Source organism: Neoarius graeffei, chromosome 2 (genome assembly GCF_027579695.1).
Source record: "Neoarius graeffei isolate fNeoGra1 chromosome 2, fNeoGra1.pri, whole genome shotgun sequence".
Lineage (NCBI taxonomy): Eukaryota > Metazoa > Chordata > Actinopteri > Siluriformes > Ariidae > Neoarius > Neoarius graeffei.
The window spans coordinates 114,498,011-114,519,492 of NC_083570.1; the positions used below are offsets into that span (position 1 = coordinate 114,498,011).

At 42.3% G+C, this 21,482-nt stretch overlaps 1 protein-coding gene across 1 annotated transcript; it reads left to right on the top strand.

The window, feature by feature from the left end:
- The first annotated feature begins 5,200 nt into the window (after window positions 1-5,200).
- Window positions 5,201-16,436, top strand: LOC132870727 (CMP-N-acetylneuraminate-beta-galactosamide-alpha-2,3-sialyltransferase 2-like). The gene is made up of 4 exons (XM_060904536.1): window positions 5,201-5,397; window positions 6,617-6,796; window positions 6,907-6,952; window positions 16,377-16,436. Exons 1-4 carry the CDS (start codon window positions 5,222-5,224, stop codon window positions 16,434-16,436), a joined length of 462 nt encoding a protein of 153 aa, XP_060760519.1. The 5' UTR covers window positions 5,201-5,221.
- The last annotated feature ends 5,046 nt before the right edge of the window (window positions 16,437-21,482 follow it).

The following is a 21,482-nucleotide window of genomic DNA, read 5'->3' on the forward strand; positions in this document are numbered from 1 at the left end:
TGAAAAGGAAATAACAGCGGCCTCTAGAGGCCAAAACAGTCCCAGTCCTAACAATGCTTGTCTCATGTTGGTCAATATGGACATGTGAAAATGGCCATGGATGAATGAAAAAATTATTTAACAATTGTATTTTAATCTTTAACAATAGTATTTTCTCAAGAACAGTTCAGTTAACAATTTTCCAGTTTGGAAACACAATTTGTCACATTTTTGGTGCCTTATGCATGTCATCAAAGATTGCAGACACAAATGGCACCAGTTTCGTAGAATAACTCATCAACAGCTGAAAATACCAATTAATTTTGGCACAAAACCTGCAGGACTGAAGATGGCTGAAGATGAAGATATACCTTCCAGCATGAAACATAAACCCAAGTTAGAGAGAGAGAGAGAGAGAGAGAGAGAGAGAGAGAGAGATCCTAATCTTTTGATTTACCTTGTTGGTGAAATGATGAACTTCTCAGCTGATTTCTTATGATCTATCTGGTGTAGACTAGAAAATGTTGTGGGAGTTAAGGGAGCGGCCCTCTCCTGGCTCAGGTCTTATTTAACTGATCGTTATCAGTATGTTGATATAAATGGTGATATTTCTAGACATACTGAGGTAAGATTTGGTGTTCAACAAGGTTCTGTCTTGGGTCCACTGCTTTTTTCTTGATATATGTTACCTCTGGGTGATATTATTTGTAAACATTGTATTAGTTTCCACTGTTATGCTGATGACACACAGTTGTATGTTTCTGCAAAACCTGATGAGAGACACCAGCTTAATAGAATTGAGGAATGTGTAAAGGACATTAGACACTGGATGCTTATTAATTTCCTTCTGCTTAACTCTCACAAGACTGAAGTACTTGTACTAGGACCACATGCAGCTAGAAGTAAGTTTTCTGATTACACAGTAACTCTGGATGGCCTTTCAAATCAAATCAAATCAAGTTTATTTGTATAGCGCTTTTAACAAAAACATTGTTGCAAAGCAGCTTTACAGAATTTGAACGACTTGAAACATGAGCTAATTTTATTCCTAATCTATCCCCAATGAGCAAGCCTGTGGCGATGGTGGCAAGGAAAAACTCCCTCAGACGACATGAGGAAGAAACCTCGAGAGGAACCAGACTCAAAAGGGAACCCATCCTCATTTGGGCAACAACAGACAGCCTGACTATAATATGAACAATTTTAACAGGTATAACCCTCAACTGTCCTCATGGGGCCGTCCTTCACAGGAGCGGTGCGATAAAACTTGGACCAGACACAGGGCACCAGGATGGATCAAGCAGGTCCGAGGGGCAGAAGAGGCCAGCATCTCAATCCCAGGATCAACATGTAACTCAGAGGGACAGATTGGGGGGGGGAGAGAGAGAAAGAAAACACGTTGTTAGGTATGCCCTAAAAATGACAAGTATTAAATCTGTGTGGTAGGCTCACAGAGACGAGAGTCTTTACATCAGGCATAACACACAACAATGGCATGTTAATATGGTAAAATATATCATGACCTGCTCTGGCTGGATGCTTGATTGGGTGATGGGAGCACACTCCTCAGCAATGATGAGATGCAGATGGGACCCTTAGGGCTGGCCAAGACAATTCAGTTACATTTCACCGGGTCTGGGACATGCGACAGAATGTCTGACGGCCGATTCCCTGCAGGCTATGATAGCCAGTCGAGGTCTCCACCCTCTCCACCAAAAGATTTCCTGTTGACTCCATGTAACTCAGAGGGACAGATTTGGGGTGGGGGGGAGGGAAAGAAAACACAGGTGGTTAGGTATGCCCAATGTCACCTGAATAAGTAGGAACAGTATACATATTGCACCGAGTACAAGCAGGGACTCCGGCAACTAACTATGACAGCATAACTAAAAGGAGAGAGCCAGAAGGTAACACAGGCATGAGGGAGCCCCGGGACATAAAGCAGCCAGCCACTACACCGTCAACAAACTCGAGTGAGCAAGCGAGTGGGGACTGACAGCATCCATACATCCCAGTTTACCAAAACACTCTATGTCTGAGGACCCTCCAGATCTACTCCTTTACCTCATAAACACCATTAACAAAAGGCTTGACTAAACAGATATGTTTTCAGCCTAGACTTAAATGCTGAGACTGTGTCTGATTCCCGAACATTACTTGGAAGGCTGTTCCATAACAGTGGGGCTTTGTAAGAAAAGGCTCTGCCCCCTTTCTGTTTCTTCACGTGCAGCAGTAAAAGTCCTCAGAGTGATTATTGACCCCAGTCTTTCATTCAAAACTCACATTGATAACATTACCCAGATAGCTTTCTTTCATCTCAGAAATATTGCTAAGATAAGACATTTAATGTTACTACATGATGCGGAAAAACTAGTTCATGCTTTCGTTACCTCCAGGTTGGATTATTGTAATCCCTTACTGTCTGGATGTTCCAATAAGTGCATAAAAAAGCTCCAGTTAGTTCAAAATGCAGCAGCAAGAGTCCTTACTAGAACTAGAAAATATGATCACATCACCCCGTCTTATCCACACTGCACTGGCTCCCAATCAAATTTCATATTGATTATAAAATGCTACTATTGACCTTTAAAGCACTGAATGGTCTCACACCACAGTACCTGAGTGAACTTCTGCTCCTCTATGACCCGCCACGCCTACTTAGATCAAAAGGTGCAGGCTATCTGCTGGTACCTCGTATAGTGAAAGCTACATCAAGGGGCAGATCCTTTTCTTACAAAGCCCCACAGTTATGGAACAGCCTTCCAAGTACTGTTCAGGAATCAGACACAGTCTCAGCGCTTAAGTCTAGGCTGAAAACATATCTGTTTAGTCAAGCCTTATGTTAATGGTGTTTATGAGGTAAAGGTGTAGATCTGGAAGGTCCTCAGCCATAGAGTGTTTTGGTAAACTGGGATGTATGGATGCTGTCAGTCCCCCACTCGCTTGCTCACTCGAGTTTGTTGACAGTGTAGTGGCTGGCTGCTTTATGTCCCAGGGCTCCCTCATTCCTGTGTTACCTTCTGGCTCCCCCCTTTTAGTTATGCTGCCATAGTTAGTTGCTGGAGTCCCTGCTTGTACTCAGTGTAATATGTATACTGTTCCTACTTATTCAGGTGACATTGGGCATACCTAACAACCTGTGTTTTCTCTCCCCCCTCACCCCCCAAAAAAATCTGTCTCTCTTAGTTACATGTCGGTCCTGGGATTGAGAAGCTGACCTCTTCTGCTCCTCAGACCTGCCTGATCCATCCTGGTGCCCTGTGTTTGGTTGGAGTCTCATCGCATCGCTCCTGTGGAGGGCGGCCCCATGTGGACAGTTGGGGTCACGCCTGGAGGACTCTCTGGACTCGTGTGGTGGTGCTTTTGTGGCTGGGGACTGCAGTTGACTTGCTGACTTTAGGACTGCAGTTGACTTGCTGACTTTGGGACTGTGGTTGTCGTGAACGGTTTTGCACTCGGGTTTCCATCGGTGGGGGGTTTATAGCATCAACGAAGCTGACTTTATGTTAGGACTGTTAATGTTATAGTCATGTTGTCTGTTGTTGCCCAAATGAAGATGGGTTCCCTTTTCAGTTTGAGTCCTCTCGAGGTTTCTTCATGTCATCTGACGGAGTTTTTCCTTGCCACTGTTGCCACAGGCTTGCTCATTGGGGATAGATTAGGGATAAAATTAGCTCATATTTTAAGTCGTTCAAATTCTGTAAAGCTGCTTTGTGACAATGTTTATTGTTAAAAGCTCTATACAAATAAACTTGACTTGACTTGACTTGATCTACAGTATTGTTCAAAAATGAAGTCCAAACTAGACCTTTCTACAGAGGTTTAGTGTGTATATAAAGCAGTGTATTTTAACATTTGTGGATGTTACTGGAACAGTCCCTGAGAGTGAACACTAAAGCGCAGTCAGGCGGGTAGTGATGGTGAACTCAGTGGTTTTCTTTTTTTTTTTTAATATGAAGAATAGCTTTTCAGCTTGCACTTATGTGTCACTTTGCACCGGTTTCGTAGAACAACCACACACACATGCTCCGGTCGGTAGATAAACACACCAGCTCTACGCTCTCTCCCTGTTTATCAGCTATCTGCCATTACTGCACACACACACACACACACACACACACACACACACACACACACACACACACACACACAGAGCATCATTTTATGACAGGCAGTGTATTTTAATATTTAAAGCACTGTATTTTAATATTTGTGGATGTTACTGCAACAGTTTCTGAGAGTGGGTGGAACGCTGAAGCGCAGACAGGCAGGTAGTGATGTGAACTCAGTGTTTTTATTTTATTTGAAGAATAACTTTTCAGGGCGGCATGGTGGTGTAGTGGTTAGCGCTGTCGCCTCACAGCAAGAAGGTCCAGGTTCGAGCCCCGTGGCTGGCGAGGGCCTTTCTGAGCGGAGTTTGCATGTTCTCCCTGTGTCCGCGTGGGTTTCCTCCGGGTGCTCCAGTTTCCCCCACAGTCCAAAGACATGCAGGTTAGGTTAACTGGTGACTCTAAATTGACCGTAGGTGTGAATGTGAGTGTGAATGGTTGTCTGTGTCTATGTGTCAGCCCTGTGATGACCTGGCGACTTGTCCAGGGTGTACCCCGCCTTTCGCCCGTAGTCAGCTGGGATAGGCTCCAGCTTGCCTGCGACCCTGGAGAACAGGATAAAGCGGCTAGAGATAATGAGATGAGATGAGATGAATAACTTTACAGCTTGCACTTCTGTGTCACTTTGCACTGGTTTTGTAGAACAACCACACATACATGCTCCGGGCGGTAGATAAACACCAGCTCTACGCTCTCTCCCTGTTTATCAGCTATCTGCCATTACTGCACACACACACACACACACACACACACACACAGAGCATCATTTAATGACAGGTGTGATCACTTTGCCACTCACCTTCCCTGGCCTCGCCCTCCATTCACAATCCGACGCTTGACCATGCCCCGCTGCCACAATTATGCATACATATTTTATATCATATTAAAATACAATTAATTCATTCAAAGAAAACAAACTTGAAATTGTCATTTTCTTTTCTTTTTTCTTAACTATAACTCTGTTTACAAGATGACAAAAAACAAAAGGAACTTATTTGCTATTCTAAGTGAAATATTGCATTGTTCTCGAATTCTACTGCAATACAGAGGGTTAAATGAGGTTGCTATATCCATGAAAATATTAAACAGTACACTCTTTTATATTTTGTCAGAAGCTACAACCATACCATAAAATGAAATACAGAGATGTTGTGCAGCCTCTATTCTTACACTTCCCTGATAAGGAGCACTACAATGATGCTGGTCCTGACCGCTGCAGAACCTGTGCTGTGGTGGGCAACTCAGACAACCTGATCGGATCCCATTATGGTCACCTAATAGATTCTCATGACTTCATTATCAGGTGCTCGTCAATTCAAGTCAATTTTATGCTCTATATGAACAGCTGATAACTTCAGCTAAATAGACTTCATGCTCAAACTATAATGAATTTCCTGGTTACACAGTTGTACTTAGTGACTCTATAGGATGCAGTTATAGATGCAAGTTATTTATAATCATGCTATCTTATCACCCAGATGAGGATGGGCTCCCTTTTGAGTCTGGTTCCTCTCAAGGTTTCTTCCTCATGTCGTGTGAAAGAGTGTTTCCTTGGCACTGTTGCCTCAGGCTTGCTCATCAGGGATAAATACATTTATTAGGGATAAAATTAGCTCATATGTTTAAAGTCTTTAATTTTCTTTAAAGCTGCTTTTTGACAATGTCTGTTGTTAAAAGCGCTATACAAATAAAGTTGACATGAATTGACTTCTATTTGTATAGCGCTTTTAATGATAGACATTGTTGCAAAATGGCTTTACAGAAAGATATAACTTCTCAATATAAAATTTAAAATATGAATTCATGAATTTATCCTGAATCAGCAAACCTGAAATGATGGTGACAAGGAAAAACTCCTTGAAATGACATGAGAAAGAAACTGTAAGAGGAACCAGACTCAAAGAGGAACCCATCCTTATCTGGGTAATAATGGATAGCTTGATTATAAATAAGTCACTTCTGTAACTGTGTCCTATATGGTCAAAATGTGAAATTGTGTCACCAGGAAATTCATTAGTTTTAACATGAAGTCTATTTTGTTGAAGTTATCAGCTGTTCAGTGATGGATACTTGAGTGCAAGACTGTTCATGACTATTGCAGTCATTACTTCTATCCCTGCTGAAGCATTCACTATTTGAGGTACCAACAAATACCGTTTGATCTAAGAACTTACAATGATTACCTACCTACTCACAACTCCTACCTACCTAAGTACCCACCCACATGATCTACCTATTTATGCATCCAAAAAACTCACCCACTGATTGCTTTACCTTTCGACCGAACTATCTACCCAACGCAGTTCCCTGCTTTCCTATCTACCTATTCTATCTGCCAACCCACTCACTGATTTACCCAACCACCTACCCTACAAATTACATCCCCACCCAACGAAAGTACCTATCAACCCAACCTTCTTATGCAGGCTACCTGCTTTGTCATTATATCTACTTTGATAAACAGAAAGACCATTAGTTTTTGTACATACAGATGTAAAACCTTGACAAAGTGTTATACTGTGACATAGGATGAATCACGGTCCCACTATAGGCTATGAGAGGGATGTTAGTTTGAAGACCATGCGCCAAGCCATGTACCCTGAGAGTGCTATGCACTTGGACAACTCCACCCATCTGGTGCTGCTGCCATTTAAAGTTTTGGACATGGAGTGGCTCATTAGTATCTTCACCACGAAACACATTACATGGTGAGGGCACACACCTGCTGTGAAGTGAAACTGATCTGTACATCATACTACACAAGCAGTACAGGAGGTTCTTGTTTAGATGTGGTGTCTTTTTTTGTTTTGTTTTTTAGCACATATACAAAGGTTAAATGTACAATACAAGCAAACAAAGACAAGGTGAGTAAACATGTTTAATACAGTGTCTTGAAAAAGTATTCATCCCCCTTGGTGTTTGTCCTGTTTTGTTGCATTACAAGCTGGAATTAAAATGGATTTTTTGGGGGGTTAGCACCATTTGATTTACACAACATGCCTACCACTTTAAATGTGCTATTTATTTATTTATTTATTTATTTTTTATTTTTTTGTTTTTGTGATACAAACAATAATTAAGATGAAAAAACAGAAATCTGGAGTGCGCATAGGTATTCACCCCCTTTCGTATGAACCCCCTAAATAAGAGCTGGTCCAACCAATTAACTTCATAATTCACATAATGAGTTGATTAAGATCCACCTGTGTGCAATCAAAGTGGCACATGATCTGTCACATGATGTCTGTATAAATCAACCTATTCTGGAAGGACCCTGACTCAGCAACACGACTAAGCAACTAACATGAAAACCAAAAAGCCTCTAAACAGGCCAGAGACAAAGTTGTGGAGAAGTATAGATCAGGGTTAGGTTATAAAAAATATCCCAAACTTTGAATATCCCAGGGAGTGCCATTAAATCCATTACAGCAAAATGGAAATAATATGGCACCACTACAAACCTGACAAGAGAAGGTCGGTCACCAAAACTCTCAGACTGGGCAAGGAGGGCATTAATCAGAGATGCAACAAAGACACCAAAGACAACACTGAAAGAGCTGCAAAGATCCACGGCAGAGATGGGAGTATCTGTCCATAGGACCACTTTAAGCCGTACACTCCACAGAGTGGGGCTTTATGGAAAAGTGGCCAGAAAAAGCTATTGCTTAAAGAAAAAAAAATAAGAAAGCATGTTTGGAGTTTGCCCAACAGCATGTGGCAGACTTCCCAAACACATGGAAGAAGATTCTCTGGTCAGATGAGACAAACATTGATCTTTTTGGCCATCATGGGAAACACCATGTGTGGCACAAACCCAACAACCTGAAAACACCATTCCTACAGTGAAGCATGGTGGTGGCAGCATCATGCTGTGGAAATATTTTTCATCTGCAGGGACAGGAAAGCTGGTCAGGACTGAAGGAAAGATGAATGGCACTAAATACAGGGCAATTCTGGAGGAAAACCTGTCTGAGTTGGCCAGAGGTTTGAGACTAGGACAAAGGTTCATATTCCAGCAGGACAATGACCCTAAACATACTGCTAAAGCTATATTGAAGTGGTTTAAAGGGAAACAGTTAAATGTCTTGGAATGGCCTAATCAAAGCCCAGACCTCAATCCAATTGGGAATCTGTGGCATAACTTGAAGATTACTGTACACCAACGCAACCCATCTAACTTGAAGGAGTTGGAGGAGTTTTGCCTTGAGGAATGGGCAAAAATCCCAGTGGCTAGATGTGCTAAGCTAATAGACATTACCCCAAGAGACTTGCAGCTGTAATTGCAGCAAAAGGTGGCTCTACAAAGTATTGACTTTGGGGGGTGGATAACTATGGACACTCCAGATGTTTGTTTTTTCATCTTAATCATTGTTCATGTCACAATAAAAAAATGCACCTTTAAAGTGGTAGGCATGTTCTGTAAATCAAATGGTGCTAACCCCCAAAAAATCCATTTTAATTCCAACTTGTAATGCAACAAAACAGGACAAACACGAAGGGGGATGAATACTTTTGCAAGACACTCTGATGACCCCATTAATTCTCTTCACATTAAGAAATGACAACTGATTCCTTAAATGTTTAGAGCTACCCAACCCAGGCTAAATGTCATGCTACGCAGCATAATTAAATACTGGGACAAGCTTATGATTATCTGGCCTGGGGTTACTTTGAAACTCACACTCATCTTGGCCCTGCATATTTGTGACCAGGTAAAACCACCACTTTACCATAGTTGTTCTGCACATTTGCCAGAGTGTCTTCATGAGAGATCCCTGGACACCAAATGCTGTTATATTTCATCAGTAAAAATAAAATAAAAAAATGAATACAGAAAAATGTTTACAAGCCATATTGGAAATTGATAGAATGCTTTGTCAAAAAGTGCTGACTAGGAGTGGGGTATAAATGAGTCAGGAAAATGGGGCAACACGGTGATACTAGCAAGAATGCAATGTTCTTCCAAAATGGGTTGAAAATACAAGATGGACTGATGAAGAATTCTTTCAAAACATCTACAGCAACATTAAAAGAGCTGCAGGAATATCTGGCAAGTACTGGTCACTCCCTGCATGTGACAACAATCCCTCATATTCTTCATATCTGGGTGAAAGAACAGTGTGGCAAAAAAGAAGCCGTTACTCACATTAAAAAAAAAAATTATATATATATATATATATATATATATATACAAATTCAAGCCCACACAAATCACCATGTGCCACGTATCATGCATCATGGTCTGCTGATATCAAGGTAGAACTATATGGGAATAATTCGAAAAGATACTCTATTTTTGGCTTAAAAGCATGGCAGCTTTTTACCCAAAGGACACCATACTTCCTGTGAAGCATGGTGGTGGCAGCATCATGCTACAGAGCTGCTTCTCTTCCGTGACCAGAGTTCTAGTCAAGATTGAGGAATCATGCATGGCTCCAAATGCCAAACTATTTCAGCATAAATGCTTTCAAAAACGAAACACTGATCCAAGTAAAATAAATGAATGAATGACTTCAGAAGAAAAAGATGGTCCATTCAGAGCCCAGAGTTAAATCCATTTGAAAACATGGGTGTCAGTAGGAGCATGGAAACCAACAGTGCTAACCAAACTACAAACATGGCCGCCAAAGACTACAATGACCACAACCATTAAGTTTGGAGGGAGTACCCATCTACCAGATAAATTGACTGCTCGACTCCAGACGCAGAAAAGGTCAGATTGAATATCTGGCAGATTGGGAAGGCTATGGGCCTGAAGAGAGAAGCTAGGTATGTGCTAAGGATGCCCCTGATGAAACAGGAGTTCCATGCTCAAAATCCCAACAAACCCACATCTAAGGGCAGAGGGCGTCCCAAGAAAAGTATAGCTCCTCGGGGAGGGTTCTGTCAGTAGGAGCGCTGAAATCAACAGCGCTAACCAAACTACAAACATGGCCACCAAAGACTACAATGACCAAGATCCACAGCACCCCCTGTCACCAGAGTACTGAACTCAACTGTTTGTCATCAGGTCAATTACCACCACGCTACTTAAAGTGCATATCACGGGTAAATTCAGGAGCAAGATCAATGTAATTCTCTTATTTTATATTAAACTTTGGTCAAATATCTGTCACATTTTGCATTTTGTGCATTTTTTTTACCTTGCGCAATACCAGAAAAATTCAGTTGAAATCAAGCCATTTGAGGCGAATTGGTCCGCCTCAAAAAAAACTTGGCATTTGGATTTCCCGGGAAACATTGATTTTTGTGATGTCGAGTGCACGACGCCTCCCTCTGAATCCTATGTCAGCGCTGGTTTGTTTATGAGAAAACGACCTGGTGGTTTTCTGCAAATTTCTTCAATGTTATCACATAATAATTAAAATGGTTAACATATGTATCATAGGAGGGTGTAGCAACACCAATCTTGATGGGATTAGTACTCATTGTTTTCAAAAAGGCCGGATAATGAGAGAGAAATGGGAGCACTTGGTCTACGGTACATAGGCTGTGCACTGAAACTGTGCAAGCTCTCGCAGCCTGCTGGCACTTCCGCAGGTAACATCACGAATCTGGCTCCAGACTCCCTTGGGATTTTTCCAGACGCATTTTTTGTTATTTTATTTTTTTTCTGCTGTAGACAGATGGCCTTGTGCAAAATTACCCTTCTGGATGAGTGTGCAAAGGGACATACTTTCATATAAAAAAAATGAAATTGGTCCAGAATATGCACTTTAAGCCCCTCTCAAACTCTGCCTCATTGCGAAGTATCATTCTGCTTTTCCAGTCCATACCAAGCCTTTGTATTCTCTGCCTGATCTCTCGTTATTTTAACTCTCGCTATCCTCCTCACATTTCTTCTTCCTGGTTTTGTCTACGTTATTCCATCAGCTGATCGACCGACCCTTGCCCACCAACTGACTCCAATTTCTCCTTTTCGATTTGGCTCTATGCTGTTTGTTCATCACTTCTTCCTGCAATTACATCTGTAAGTGCCTGCACTCTGACAATGGGGAAAAACTTGAAGAGGGCTGTACAATGGAGATCCCCTTGCAATTTGATAGATCTTGAACATTTTTGCAAGGAAGAGTGGAATAAAATTGCAGAATCAATATGGGCTACAGTGTAGACTTTTACCTCAATGCACTTACTATGGTATTACAAGCAAAATGTCCTTTATAAAGTATTATTTAAGGGGCCTATCGGAGTAAACCACAGAACCGAGTGGAATGCTGACTAGTGCATCTCAAACAATTAGAATATCATAAAGTTCAATAGGGCGGCATAGTGGTGTAGTGGTTAGCGCTGTTGCCTCGCAGCAAGAAGGTCCGGGTTCAAGCCCCATGGCCGATGAGGGCCTTTCTGTGTGGAGTTTGCATGTCCTTGTGGGTTTCCCCCACAGTCCAAAGACATGCAGGTTAGGTTAACTGGTGACTCTAAAATTGAGCGTAGGTGTGAATGTGGATGTGAATGGTTGTCTGTGTCTATGTGTCAGCCCTGTTATGACCTGGCGACTTGTCCAGGGTGTACCCTGCCTTTCGCCTGTAGTCAGCTGGGATAGGCTCCAGCTTGCCTGCGACCCTGTAGAAGGATAAAGTGGCTAGAGATAATGAGATGAGATAAAGTTCAATATTTTCCATCAGTTATTTAAAAAAAATGAACATTTAATATATTCAAGACTCATTGCACAATTGCACAAATTTAAAATGTTTCAATCTTTTTTCTATTTTAATTTTTGATAATTATGTTCTACAGTGCAAAAAATAAAATTTAAAATCTCAAAATATGAGTATTTCATTTCAAATTTGAGTAAAACAGAAGAAATACTATGCATCTCTTGATCTAGTTCAGTCCACACAACCGCAATTATTGGGAGGACTGCTGATTTGACAGTTGTCCAGAAGACAATCATCAACACTCTCCACAAAGAGGGTAAGCCACAGAAGGTGGCTGGAAAGGCTGGTTGAAAAAGGTGCACAAGCAACAGGGATGACCACAGCCTTGAGAGGATTATCAAGAAAAGTCAATTCAAGAACTTTGTAGAACTTCACAAGGAGTGGACTGAGGCTGATGTCAGTGCATCAAGAGCCACCACACACAGACTTCTTCAGGAAAGGGGCTACAACTGTCACATTTCTAAGATCAAGCCACTCCTGAACCAGAGACAATGTCAGAAACATCTTTCCTGGGCTAAGTAGAGAAAGAACCGGATTGTTGCTCAGTGGTACAAAGTCCTCTTTTCAGATGAAAGTAAAATTTAAATTTCATTGGCAATCAAGGTCCCAGAGTCTGGAGGAAGAGTGGCGAGGTACAGAATCCAATTTTTTTGAAGTCCATTGTGAACTTTCCACAGTCTGTGATGATTTGGGGTCCCATATCATCTGCTGGTGCTGGTCCACTGGGTTTTCTCAAGTCCAAAGTCAATGCAGCCATCTACCAGGAGATTTTAGAGCACTTCATGTTTCATGCTGAAAAGCTTTATGGAGATGCTGATTTCCTTTTCCAGCAGGACTTAGCATCTGCCCACAGTGCCAAAATTCCTACCAAATGGTTTGCTGACCATGAAATTACTATGCTTGATTGGCTAGCCAACTCGCCTGACCTGAACCCCAGAGAGAATCTCTGGGCTATTGTCAAGCGGAAGATGAGAAACACCCGACCCCAAAATACAGATGAGCTGAAGGCCATGATCAAAGCAACCTGGGCTTCAATAACACCTCAGCAGTGCCACAGGCTGATCACCTCCATGCCACACTGCATTGATGCAGTAATTCATGGTAAAGGAGCCCCAGTCAAGTACTGACTGTGAAAGTGAACATATTTTTCAGAAATTGGATATTTCTGTGTTGGAAAATCTTTTTTCATTGAACTTCAGAAATATTCTAATAATTTGAGACACTGAATTTCTGATTTTAATTAGTTATAAGCCATAATCATCAAAATTAAAACAAAAAAGCTTGAAATATTTCACTTTATGTGTAATGAACATAGAATGTATGAAAGTTTATCTTTGTCAATTAAATTATGAAAAAAAGAACTTTTTCATGATATTCTAATTGTTTGTTTGAGATGCACTAGTAATGGACATTGCAGAGGAGAGAACCTGGCCAGGAAGTCCAAACAGACAATAACCTGAGCTCAGAATCAAAGCTGGGACAATGGAGCTGTGAGGCAGCAATACTAACTGCTGCACCACCATGCCACCCTCTTTAGTATGTTTTGAAATCATGGGTTTTAAATCAATAATTGTCTTTTTCTGTCACAGGTGAATGTTTTTGGATTTGGGGCAAGGACTGATGGAATATGGTACCATTACTATGATAAAGCATATCGTCAAAGTATGAACTCAACCGCACACAGAGGGGGTGCTGAATACAACTTCATGCTGGAACTTGAAAAGAGAAATAAAATTAAAATGTATAAAGGATGGCAACATGAGACATACCAAAACGTGTCACTTTAGATGGTTAAAGATTTCAAGAGACAGATCCCTCTAAGGTTCTAACCTTTAACCCTCATTGCATGGATGTGGCACTGACTCAGACCAATTCCTTAGATTTAATAGCAACACAACTGTAATGCTTTGCCAGTTTTCCCAATCAGTTGTCAGCAACAATAAAGTGCCTGCTTCAGCTAAACATAAAATACAGAAAAGAGGGAACATTTCATCTGGTGCTCCCAAGTTACCTTTTTCCTGCTCGTTTGTTTGTTGTTTTTGATTTTATAATAATAATAATAAGTTAAATTTAGGGCGGCACGGTGGTGTAGTGGTTAGCGCTGTCGCCTCACAGCAAGAAGGTCCGGGTTCGAGCCCCGTGGCCGGCGAGGGCCTTTCTGTGTGGAGTTTGCATGTTCTCCCCTTGTCCATGTGGGTTTCCTCTGGGTGCTCCAGTTTCCCCCACAGTCCAAAGACATGCAGGTTAGGTTAACTGGTGACTCTAAACTGACCGTAGGTGTGAATGTGAGTGTGAATGGTTGTCTGTGTCTATGTGTCAGCCCTGTGATGACCTGGCGACTTGTCCAGGGTGTACCCCGCCTTTCGCCCGTAGTCAGCTAGGATAGGCTCCAGCTTGCCTGCGACCCTGTAGAAGGATAAAGCGGCTAGAGATAATGAGATGAGAAGTTAAATTTATATAGTGCCTTTCAAAAAACCCAAGGACGCTTTACAATTATAAACAAGGAAAGAAAAACTAAATAAATAAAAAATAATACAAAAATAAATAAATAAAAAGTCCACCAAGTAGCGGTCAGGATGTAATTCCCGTGGTGTAGCAGCCACAGTCCCACCAAAAGGCGCACAAAAACAAGTCCCACATCTCCAGCACCGCCGCCGTGACGCCGCCAGCAACATCGCTCGGAACACCACACCATGGATCCACAAAGCGAGCAGAGAAGCTCCGACATGCAGAGCGCTGGTGTGTCCCAAACCGCCTGCACAGCCGCTGCGACACCACTGAGCAACATTGCTGGGAACATCATGCCAAGCGTTAAAGCACAGAGCGCTGGACAACCACGATGTAAAATGAGCAGCGAGCTCACTGCAGTCCATAGCTGGGAGCGCAGGCATCGCCCATGGTGAACAAAGGCCTGGAGGGAATTGACGCCCAAATTAGGTCCGGAACTACACCACCACTGGTGGACAAACACTCAAACAAACATCAAACTGCACAAACACAGAGAAAAAAATAGAAAAAGAAATATAATAAAAAAGCTCTGGTGAGAAGCGGCAGCCAGAACGCGCACAACGTACTCTCAACCGGAAACAGTTTTGTTTCATTCAAAATAAATCAAAGTTTGACATGAAATACTGTACACTGTATATCGGTACAGATAATATATAAATGCTATTTGTACTGTAGGTATACATTTACTGTTGTTATGCACAATTTCTAGAATATTTTATGCATTTAAACAGTGTCTTTGATCCTAGAGTTGGGGGTGGGGGAGTATCATATGCCCTAGCAGGACCTAGGTATTTGTAATACTTAATTCATCTCATCTCATCTCATTATCTCTAGCAGCTTTATCCTGTTCTACAGGATCGCAGGCAAGCTAGAGCCTATCCCAACTAAATTGGGGGTCCACAAAAGGTTTTCTCACTGAGAAATAGCAGTAACTGGAGGACTGTATACATCCCAATAACATGTAGCAAGCAACAGGTTCATCATTGAAATATCTAGTGATTTTTAAGACAGAAGATACGGGTAACTCTCCACACTGTCTAATTCCTCATTAATGCTCCTCAGTAAACATTTGAATGTCTTTGAGTCTCATTTTTCTTACTTCCTCTTCCTGTTTCCTTCCTCCAAGATGGCAGCAATTTTGTCTTGTCCTATGTTTTTGGTCATTGTTTGATGTTGTTTTTTTTTTGTTTGTTTATTTTTGATTTTTTTTAATCTTTCAATTTTTCACTTTTAAAGGATCTTTTATTGAGTCTGGAGTTCATGGAATGGAATATAAACCCATTTTGTCAAAGTTTATATCTGATTTCCTGGGATTTTTTTTTTAATTCTGAATTGCTTGTGCTGCTCATGGTCTGTACTGTTTGAGCCAGCTTGGACTCAACTCTCAGGGAATAACCACCTTCTGCAGAGACAGTAATTATAATTAGAATTGGCTTGGGTGAACCATGCTGTGTTGGTGGGTGAGTGGAAATCTGGTGACAATTTCTGAAACTGTAAAGCAGGCCTTTTGTGTTGCTGGTAACTATTGCTCCTGCTGCTATCAGTTATAGCTTCAGCTTTCACCAAAACTATAGCTTTGGCCTTCATTGCTAATTACAACCAACTACAGCTTCAGTCTTCACTGCTAACCACCACCACTATAGTCTTGGCCTTCACCATCGGCTACAGCTTCAGCCTTCATTGCTAAGCATCACTAATCTAAAGCCTCACTCACAACCCGCCGTACAGACTGCTATGGGTGGTCTACAGTAAAAAAATTTAGCAAAACTGTGCTTGAGACTTGCACGACACTTGCGTGTGTTCAGCACCATAGAAGGTCGCAGACTGCCATGGGGAGACTTTTGGTCGTTCACATGCAAATTCTATGGGTCTTGTGATAAATCAAGAACACATACATTACATACGGAACCCATACTCCTTTTGTATGCCTGAACCAAGTCAGCAGCATGGCTAGTAGGGGCTTTTTGTGATGACAGTAAGATGCATGAGTGACGCACAGTCATTGTACGAGTGACGTGCCTCAGAAGTATTACACATGTATTCCACACTTGCTATTTGTGTGGCCCGCAAGACAGACTACATCTCACTTTCTACCCCTACAGTATGTGTGGTGTGCACGCAGCACACGCAACCTGCACGCAGCGCATGCGAACTGCATGCAGCGCATGTGACCCACATGTGACACGAGGGGCAAGATTCTTGGTATATATATTGGGGAGGAACCAAGGAACCGATCATGTAGTGTGTAGCATTGTAGAAGGGAAGAAGACCACCTTGTTTGCTGTTTTCATTTGAGTATATGTTAATTTACCATGCAAACATCAAATAATAAAACATGATTATAAGTGAATAATGCATTTTATTACTGTAGAAATTCGGACGGGTGGGTGGAGCACAGAAGGACAGCAGGCCAGAACTGAGTTCTAAAAAACCTCTTTACTGTCACTTTTCAGTGATTTTTACACTCTCCCAGCCACACACACACAGGTCGTCCGGTTGGGGAGAGGGCTCTCTTCCTCTGCTCTCTCTCTCCTTATATATGGCGCGGTCACTGGGGAAGACACACAAACACACATTAACTGACATCAGGTGTAGTGATTCTGCCACTTACCTTCCCTGACTCCGCCCTCCGGTCACAGACCGATGCTTGACCACGCCCCCACTGCCATATACCCCCACCGCCCGACTCAGGCCGGGCAGCGGTTTGGCCTGCAGCCGACCCCCCCCCCCCAACAGGAGAGGAAATCTGCCACGACCATCTGCGTCCCCGGCCTGTGGATCACCTTGAAGTTAAAGTGCTGGAGTGCCAGATACCAATGGGTGATCCGCACATTGGCATCCTTCATGCGGTGGAGCCACTGGAGGGGTGCATGGACCGAACAGAGGGTGAAAGGGCACCCCAGAAGGTAGTTGCGGAGGGCAAGGACCACCCACATGATGGCCAAGCACTCTTTCTCTATTGTGCTGCAGATCCCCTCATGCACCGACAGCTTTCTGCTGATGTACAGCACGGGGCGATCCTCCCCCTCCTGGGACAGAACAGCCCCCAGCCCTCCATCCGACGCGTCCGTCTGCAACATAAAGGGGAGAGAAAAGTCAGAGGAGTGTAACAGTGGCCCCCCACACAGTGCAGCCTTCACCTCAGAGAAAGCCCGCTGGCATTGCTCCGTCCACTGGACCGGATCTGGTGCCCCCTATTAAGTGAGATTAGTCAGCGGGCTGGTGATGTCCAAATAATTAGGTATGAACCTACGATAGTAGCCAGCCAGTCCCAGGAACTGTCTCACCCCCTTTTTGGTCTTGGGCCTCGGGCAGGCCGCAATGGCTGCTGTCTTATTAATTTGGGGACGCACCTACCCATTGCCCAAGTGGAAGCCCAGATACCGTACTTCCACCCACCCAATCGCACACTTCTTCGGGTTGGCCATGAGACCCACTTGCCTCAGCGACCCAAGACCGGCCCTCGGGTGTTGTAGATGCCGCGGCCAGTCGTTACTATAGATTATAATATCGTCTAAGTATGCGGCCGCATAGGTGGCATGGGGGCGGAGAACCCTGTCCATAAGCCGCTGGAACGTAGCGGGTGCCCCTAACAGCCCAAAAGGAAGTTTGAAAAATTGGTGTAAGCCAAACAGTGTGGAAAAGGCCGTTTTTTTCCTGGGATAGTGGCGTCAAGGGGATCTGCCAATATCCCTTTGTTAAATCCAGTGTCGAATAAAAGTGAGCCATGCCTAGTCAATCCAGCAACTCATCAATATGAAGCATTAGATACACATCGAATTTAGACACCGCGTTGACTTTTCTATAGTCCACACAGAACCGGACCGACCCATCGGCCTTGGGAACCAAGACCACCAGGCTGCTCCAGTCACTGTGGGACTCCTCAACGATGCCCATTTCGAGCATGGCCTCGAGTTCTTCCCGAACCACTTTTTTCTTGTGTTCGGGTAGCCTGTAAGGGCGGCTGCGCACTACCACCCCTGGGGGCATCTCAATGTGGTGTTCTATGAGGCGGGTGCGGCCGGGTAGGGGCGAGAACAGGTCCAAAAATTCGGTCTGCAACTGGGCAACCTCTGTGAGTTGGGTCGGAGAGAGGTGGTCTCCACAGGGGACCGGAGAGGTACAGTAAGCGATGTCAATGTCTCTTTTTGAACCTCCGGCCCCAGCTTCAATTTCTCCGGAACCAACGACACCAACGCCATGGGGACCTCCTCATTCCAGAGTTTGAGCAGATTGAGGTGGTAAATCTGTAGCACCCCACCCCTGTCAATTCGCCTCACCTCAGAATCAACGTCCCCGACTTGCCGTGTGACCTCAAAGGGTCCTTGCCACTTGGCGACCAATTTGGAGCTTGACATGGGCAACAGTACGAGTACTTTATCTCCTGGTGTGAACTCCCGAAGGCACGTACCCCTGTTGTACAGGCGGGTTTGCCGTTCTTGGGCCTGCCGCAAATTCTCCTGGGTTAGGTGTGAGAGTGTGTGGAGTTTTGCGTGCAGGTCAATGACGTATTGGATTTCATTTTTGCTCGGTGAAATTCCCTCCTCCCAATTTTCCCGCAGTACAACCCCGATTCCAAAAAAGTTGGGACAAAGTACAAATTATAAATAAAAACAGGATGCAATGATGTGGAAGTTTCAAAATTCCATATTTTATTCAGAATAGAACATAGATGACATATCAAATGTTTAAACTGAGAAAATGTATTAAAGAGAAAAATTAGGTGATTTTAAATTTCATGACAACAACACATCTCAAAAAAGTTGGGACAAGGCCATGTTTACCACTGTGAGACATCCCCTTTTCTCTTTACAACAGTCTGTAAACATCTGGGGACTGAGGGGACAAGTTGCTCAAGTTTAGGGATAGGAATATTAACCCATTCTTGTCTAATGTAGGATTCTAGTTGCTCAACTGTCTTAGGTCTTTTTTGTCATATCTTCCGTTTTATGATGCGCCAAATGTTTTCTATGGGTGAAAGATCTGGACTGCAGGCTGGCCAGTTCAGTACCCGGACCCTTCTTCTATGCAGCCATGATGCTGTAATTGATGCAGTATGTGGTTTGGCATTGTCATGTTGGAAAATGCAAGGTCTTCTGAACTGAGCGCTGATAACAACTTGGGTCATTCTTCCCCTCTTTAGTCCGAATGACACGGCATCCCTGATTTCCATAAAGAACTTCAAATTTTGATTCGTCTGACCACAGAACAGTTTTCCACTTTGCCACAGTCCATTTTAAATAAGCCTTGGCCCAGAAAAGACATCTGCGCTTCTGAATCACGTTTAGATATGGCTTCTTCTTTGAACTATAGAGTTTTAGCTAGCAATGGCGGATGGCACGGTGAATTGTGTTCACAGATAATGTTCTCTGGAAATATTCCTGAGCCCATTTTGTGATTTCCAATACAGAAGCATGCCTGTATGTGATGCTGTACCATCTAAGGGCCCGAAGATCACGGGCACCCAGTATGGTTTTCCGGCATTGACCCTTACGCACAGAGATTCTTCCAGATTCTCTGAATCTTTTGACGATATTATGCACTGTAGATGATGATATGTTCAAACTCTTTGCAATTTTACACTGTTGAACTCCTTTCTGATATTGCTCCACTGTTTGTCAGCGCAGAATTAGGGGGATTGGTGATCCTCTTCCCATCTTTACTTCTGAGAGCCGCTGCCACTCCAAGATACTCTTTTTATACCCAGTCATGTTAATGACCTATTGCCAATTGACTGAATGAGTTGCAATTTGGTCCTCCAGCTGTTCCTTTTTTGTACCTTTAACTTTTCCAGCCTCTTATTGCCCCTGTCCCAACTTTTTTGAGATGTGTTGCTGTCATGAAATTTCAAATGAGCCAATATTTGGCATGAAATTTCAAAATGTCTCACTTTGACATTTGATATGTTGTCTATGTTCTATTGTGAATACAATATCAGTTTTTGAGATTTGGAAATTATTGCATTCCGTTTTTATTTACAATTTGTACTTTGTCCCAACTTTTTTGGAATCGGGGTTGTACATCTAGGATGCCGCGCGACTTACGCCCATATAATAATTCTAATGGGGAGAACCCCATGGAGGCTTGTGGGACCTCTTGCACTGCAAATAACAGGGGTTTGAGCCATTTATCCCAATTGTGTGCATCCTCGTGAACATTCTTTTCAATTATATTCTTGAGTGTGCGATTGAACCGTTCGACTAAACTGTCCGTTTGTGGGTGATAAACGCTGATGCGGATCGGCTTAATTCCCAATAACCCATACAGTTTGCTAAGTGTGCGTGACATAAACGAGGTGCCTTGATCAGTCAGAATCTCTTTGGGGATTCCGACTCGGGAGAAGTTCCTAAGGTTCATTTCATATTCTAACAGATATGCTCCATCTGCACCACTTTTTGAAAAAATATTCTTTATTGCCAATTCAAAAACTGAATATGTACCAAATATGTTTATTCATTCACAAGTTTATTTACAAAAAACAAGATCTCCCTGACACTTTTCAAAAATTATTTTCCGACACATCAGATGTCCATTTATATCACACAAGACATAGTGACAATAATAATCTATACTTACCCTTTTCTAGTACATCACACCATCAATTCAACATATCTTATAGAGGCCCTAAGCTATGGAATGAACTACCTCTCCCATTAAGATCCATATCTTCTCTCTCACTCTTCAAAAAGCAGCTTAAAATACATTTTACCTTTTCATGAATCCTTCAGTCATCGCATCTGTTCTCTACCCTCTCCATTGCCTCACTTCTTCACTTTTATTTATTTTTTTTAATTTGTTTTGTGTCTTTTTGTGTGTCCTTTTTCGATGATTATTATCCATCCTTGATTTTTCTTTTCATCATGTACCTTGTCTCCTTATTATTCACTTAGATTCTTTTTTTGTATCGTTTCTATATTTTCCATTTTACAATGACTATTTTGTACATTGTTTCCTTACTTTTTGAAGTTAATTTGAATTATTGTTAATTTTGTTATATTTGTTATAAATATTGTTAATTATTGTTAATTATGGTTAATTTTGAAGTATTGTACTGCTTCCCACTCCTTTTTCGAACCATGTGCAGTGTTTTGTAATGTCGTAGCTCTGTTATTTTATTTATTTATTTTTTAATTTCTCGTTTTCTTTCTTTGTATGTACAAATAGTTACATATTTTTTTAAAACATGTTTGAAATAAAATAAAGAGATAAAATAAATAAATAAATTAAT

Bases quoted from the DNA above. Each gene is read 5' to 3' on its own strand.
- LOC132870727 (XM_060904536.1), top strand. From the start codon at position 5,222: ATGAAATACAGAGATGTTGTGCAGCCTCTATTCTTACACTTCCCTGAT. The intron at 5,398-6,616 runs GTCAATTCAAGT...ACTGTGACATAG, and splicing joins GACTTCATTATCAGGTGCTC to GATGAATCACGGTCCCACTA. The intron at 6,953-16,376 runs GTGAGTAAACAT...GTGTGCACGCAG, and splicing joins TACAAGCAAACAAAGACAAG to CACACGCAACCTGCACGCAG.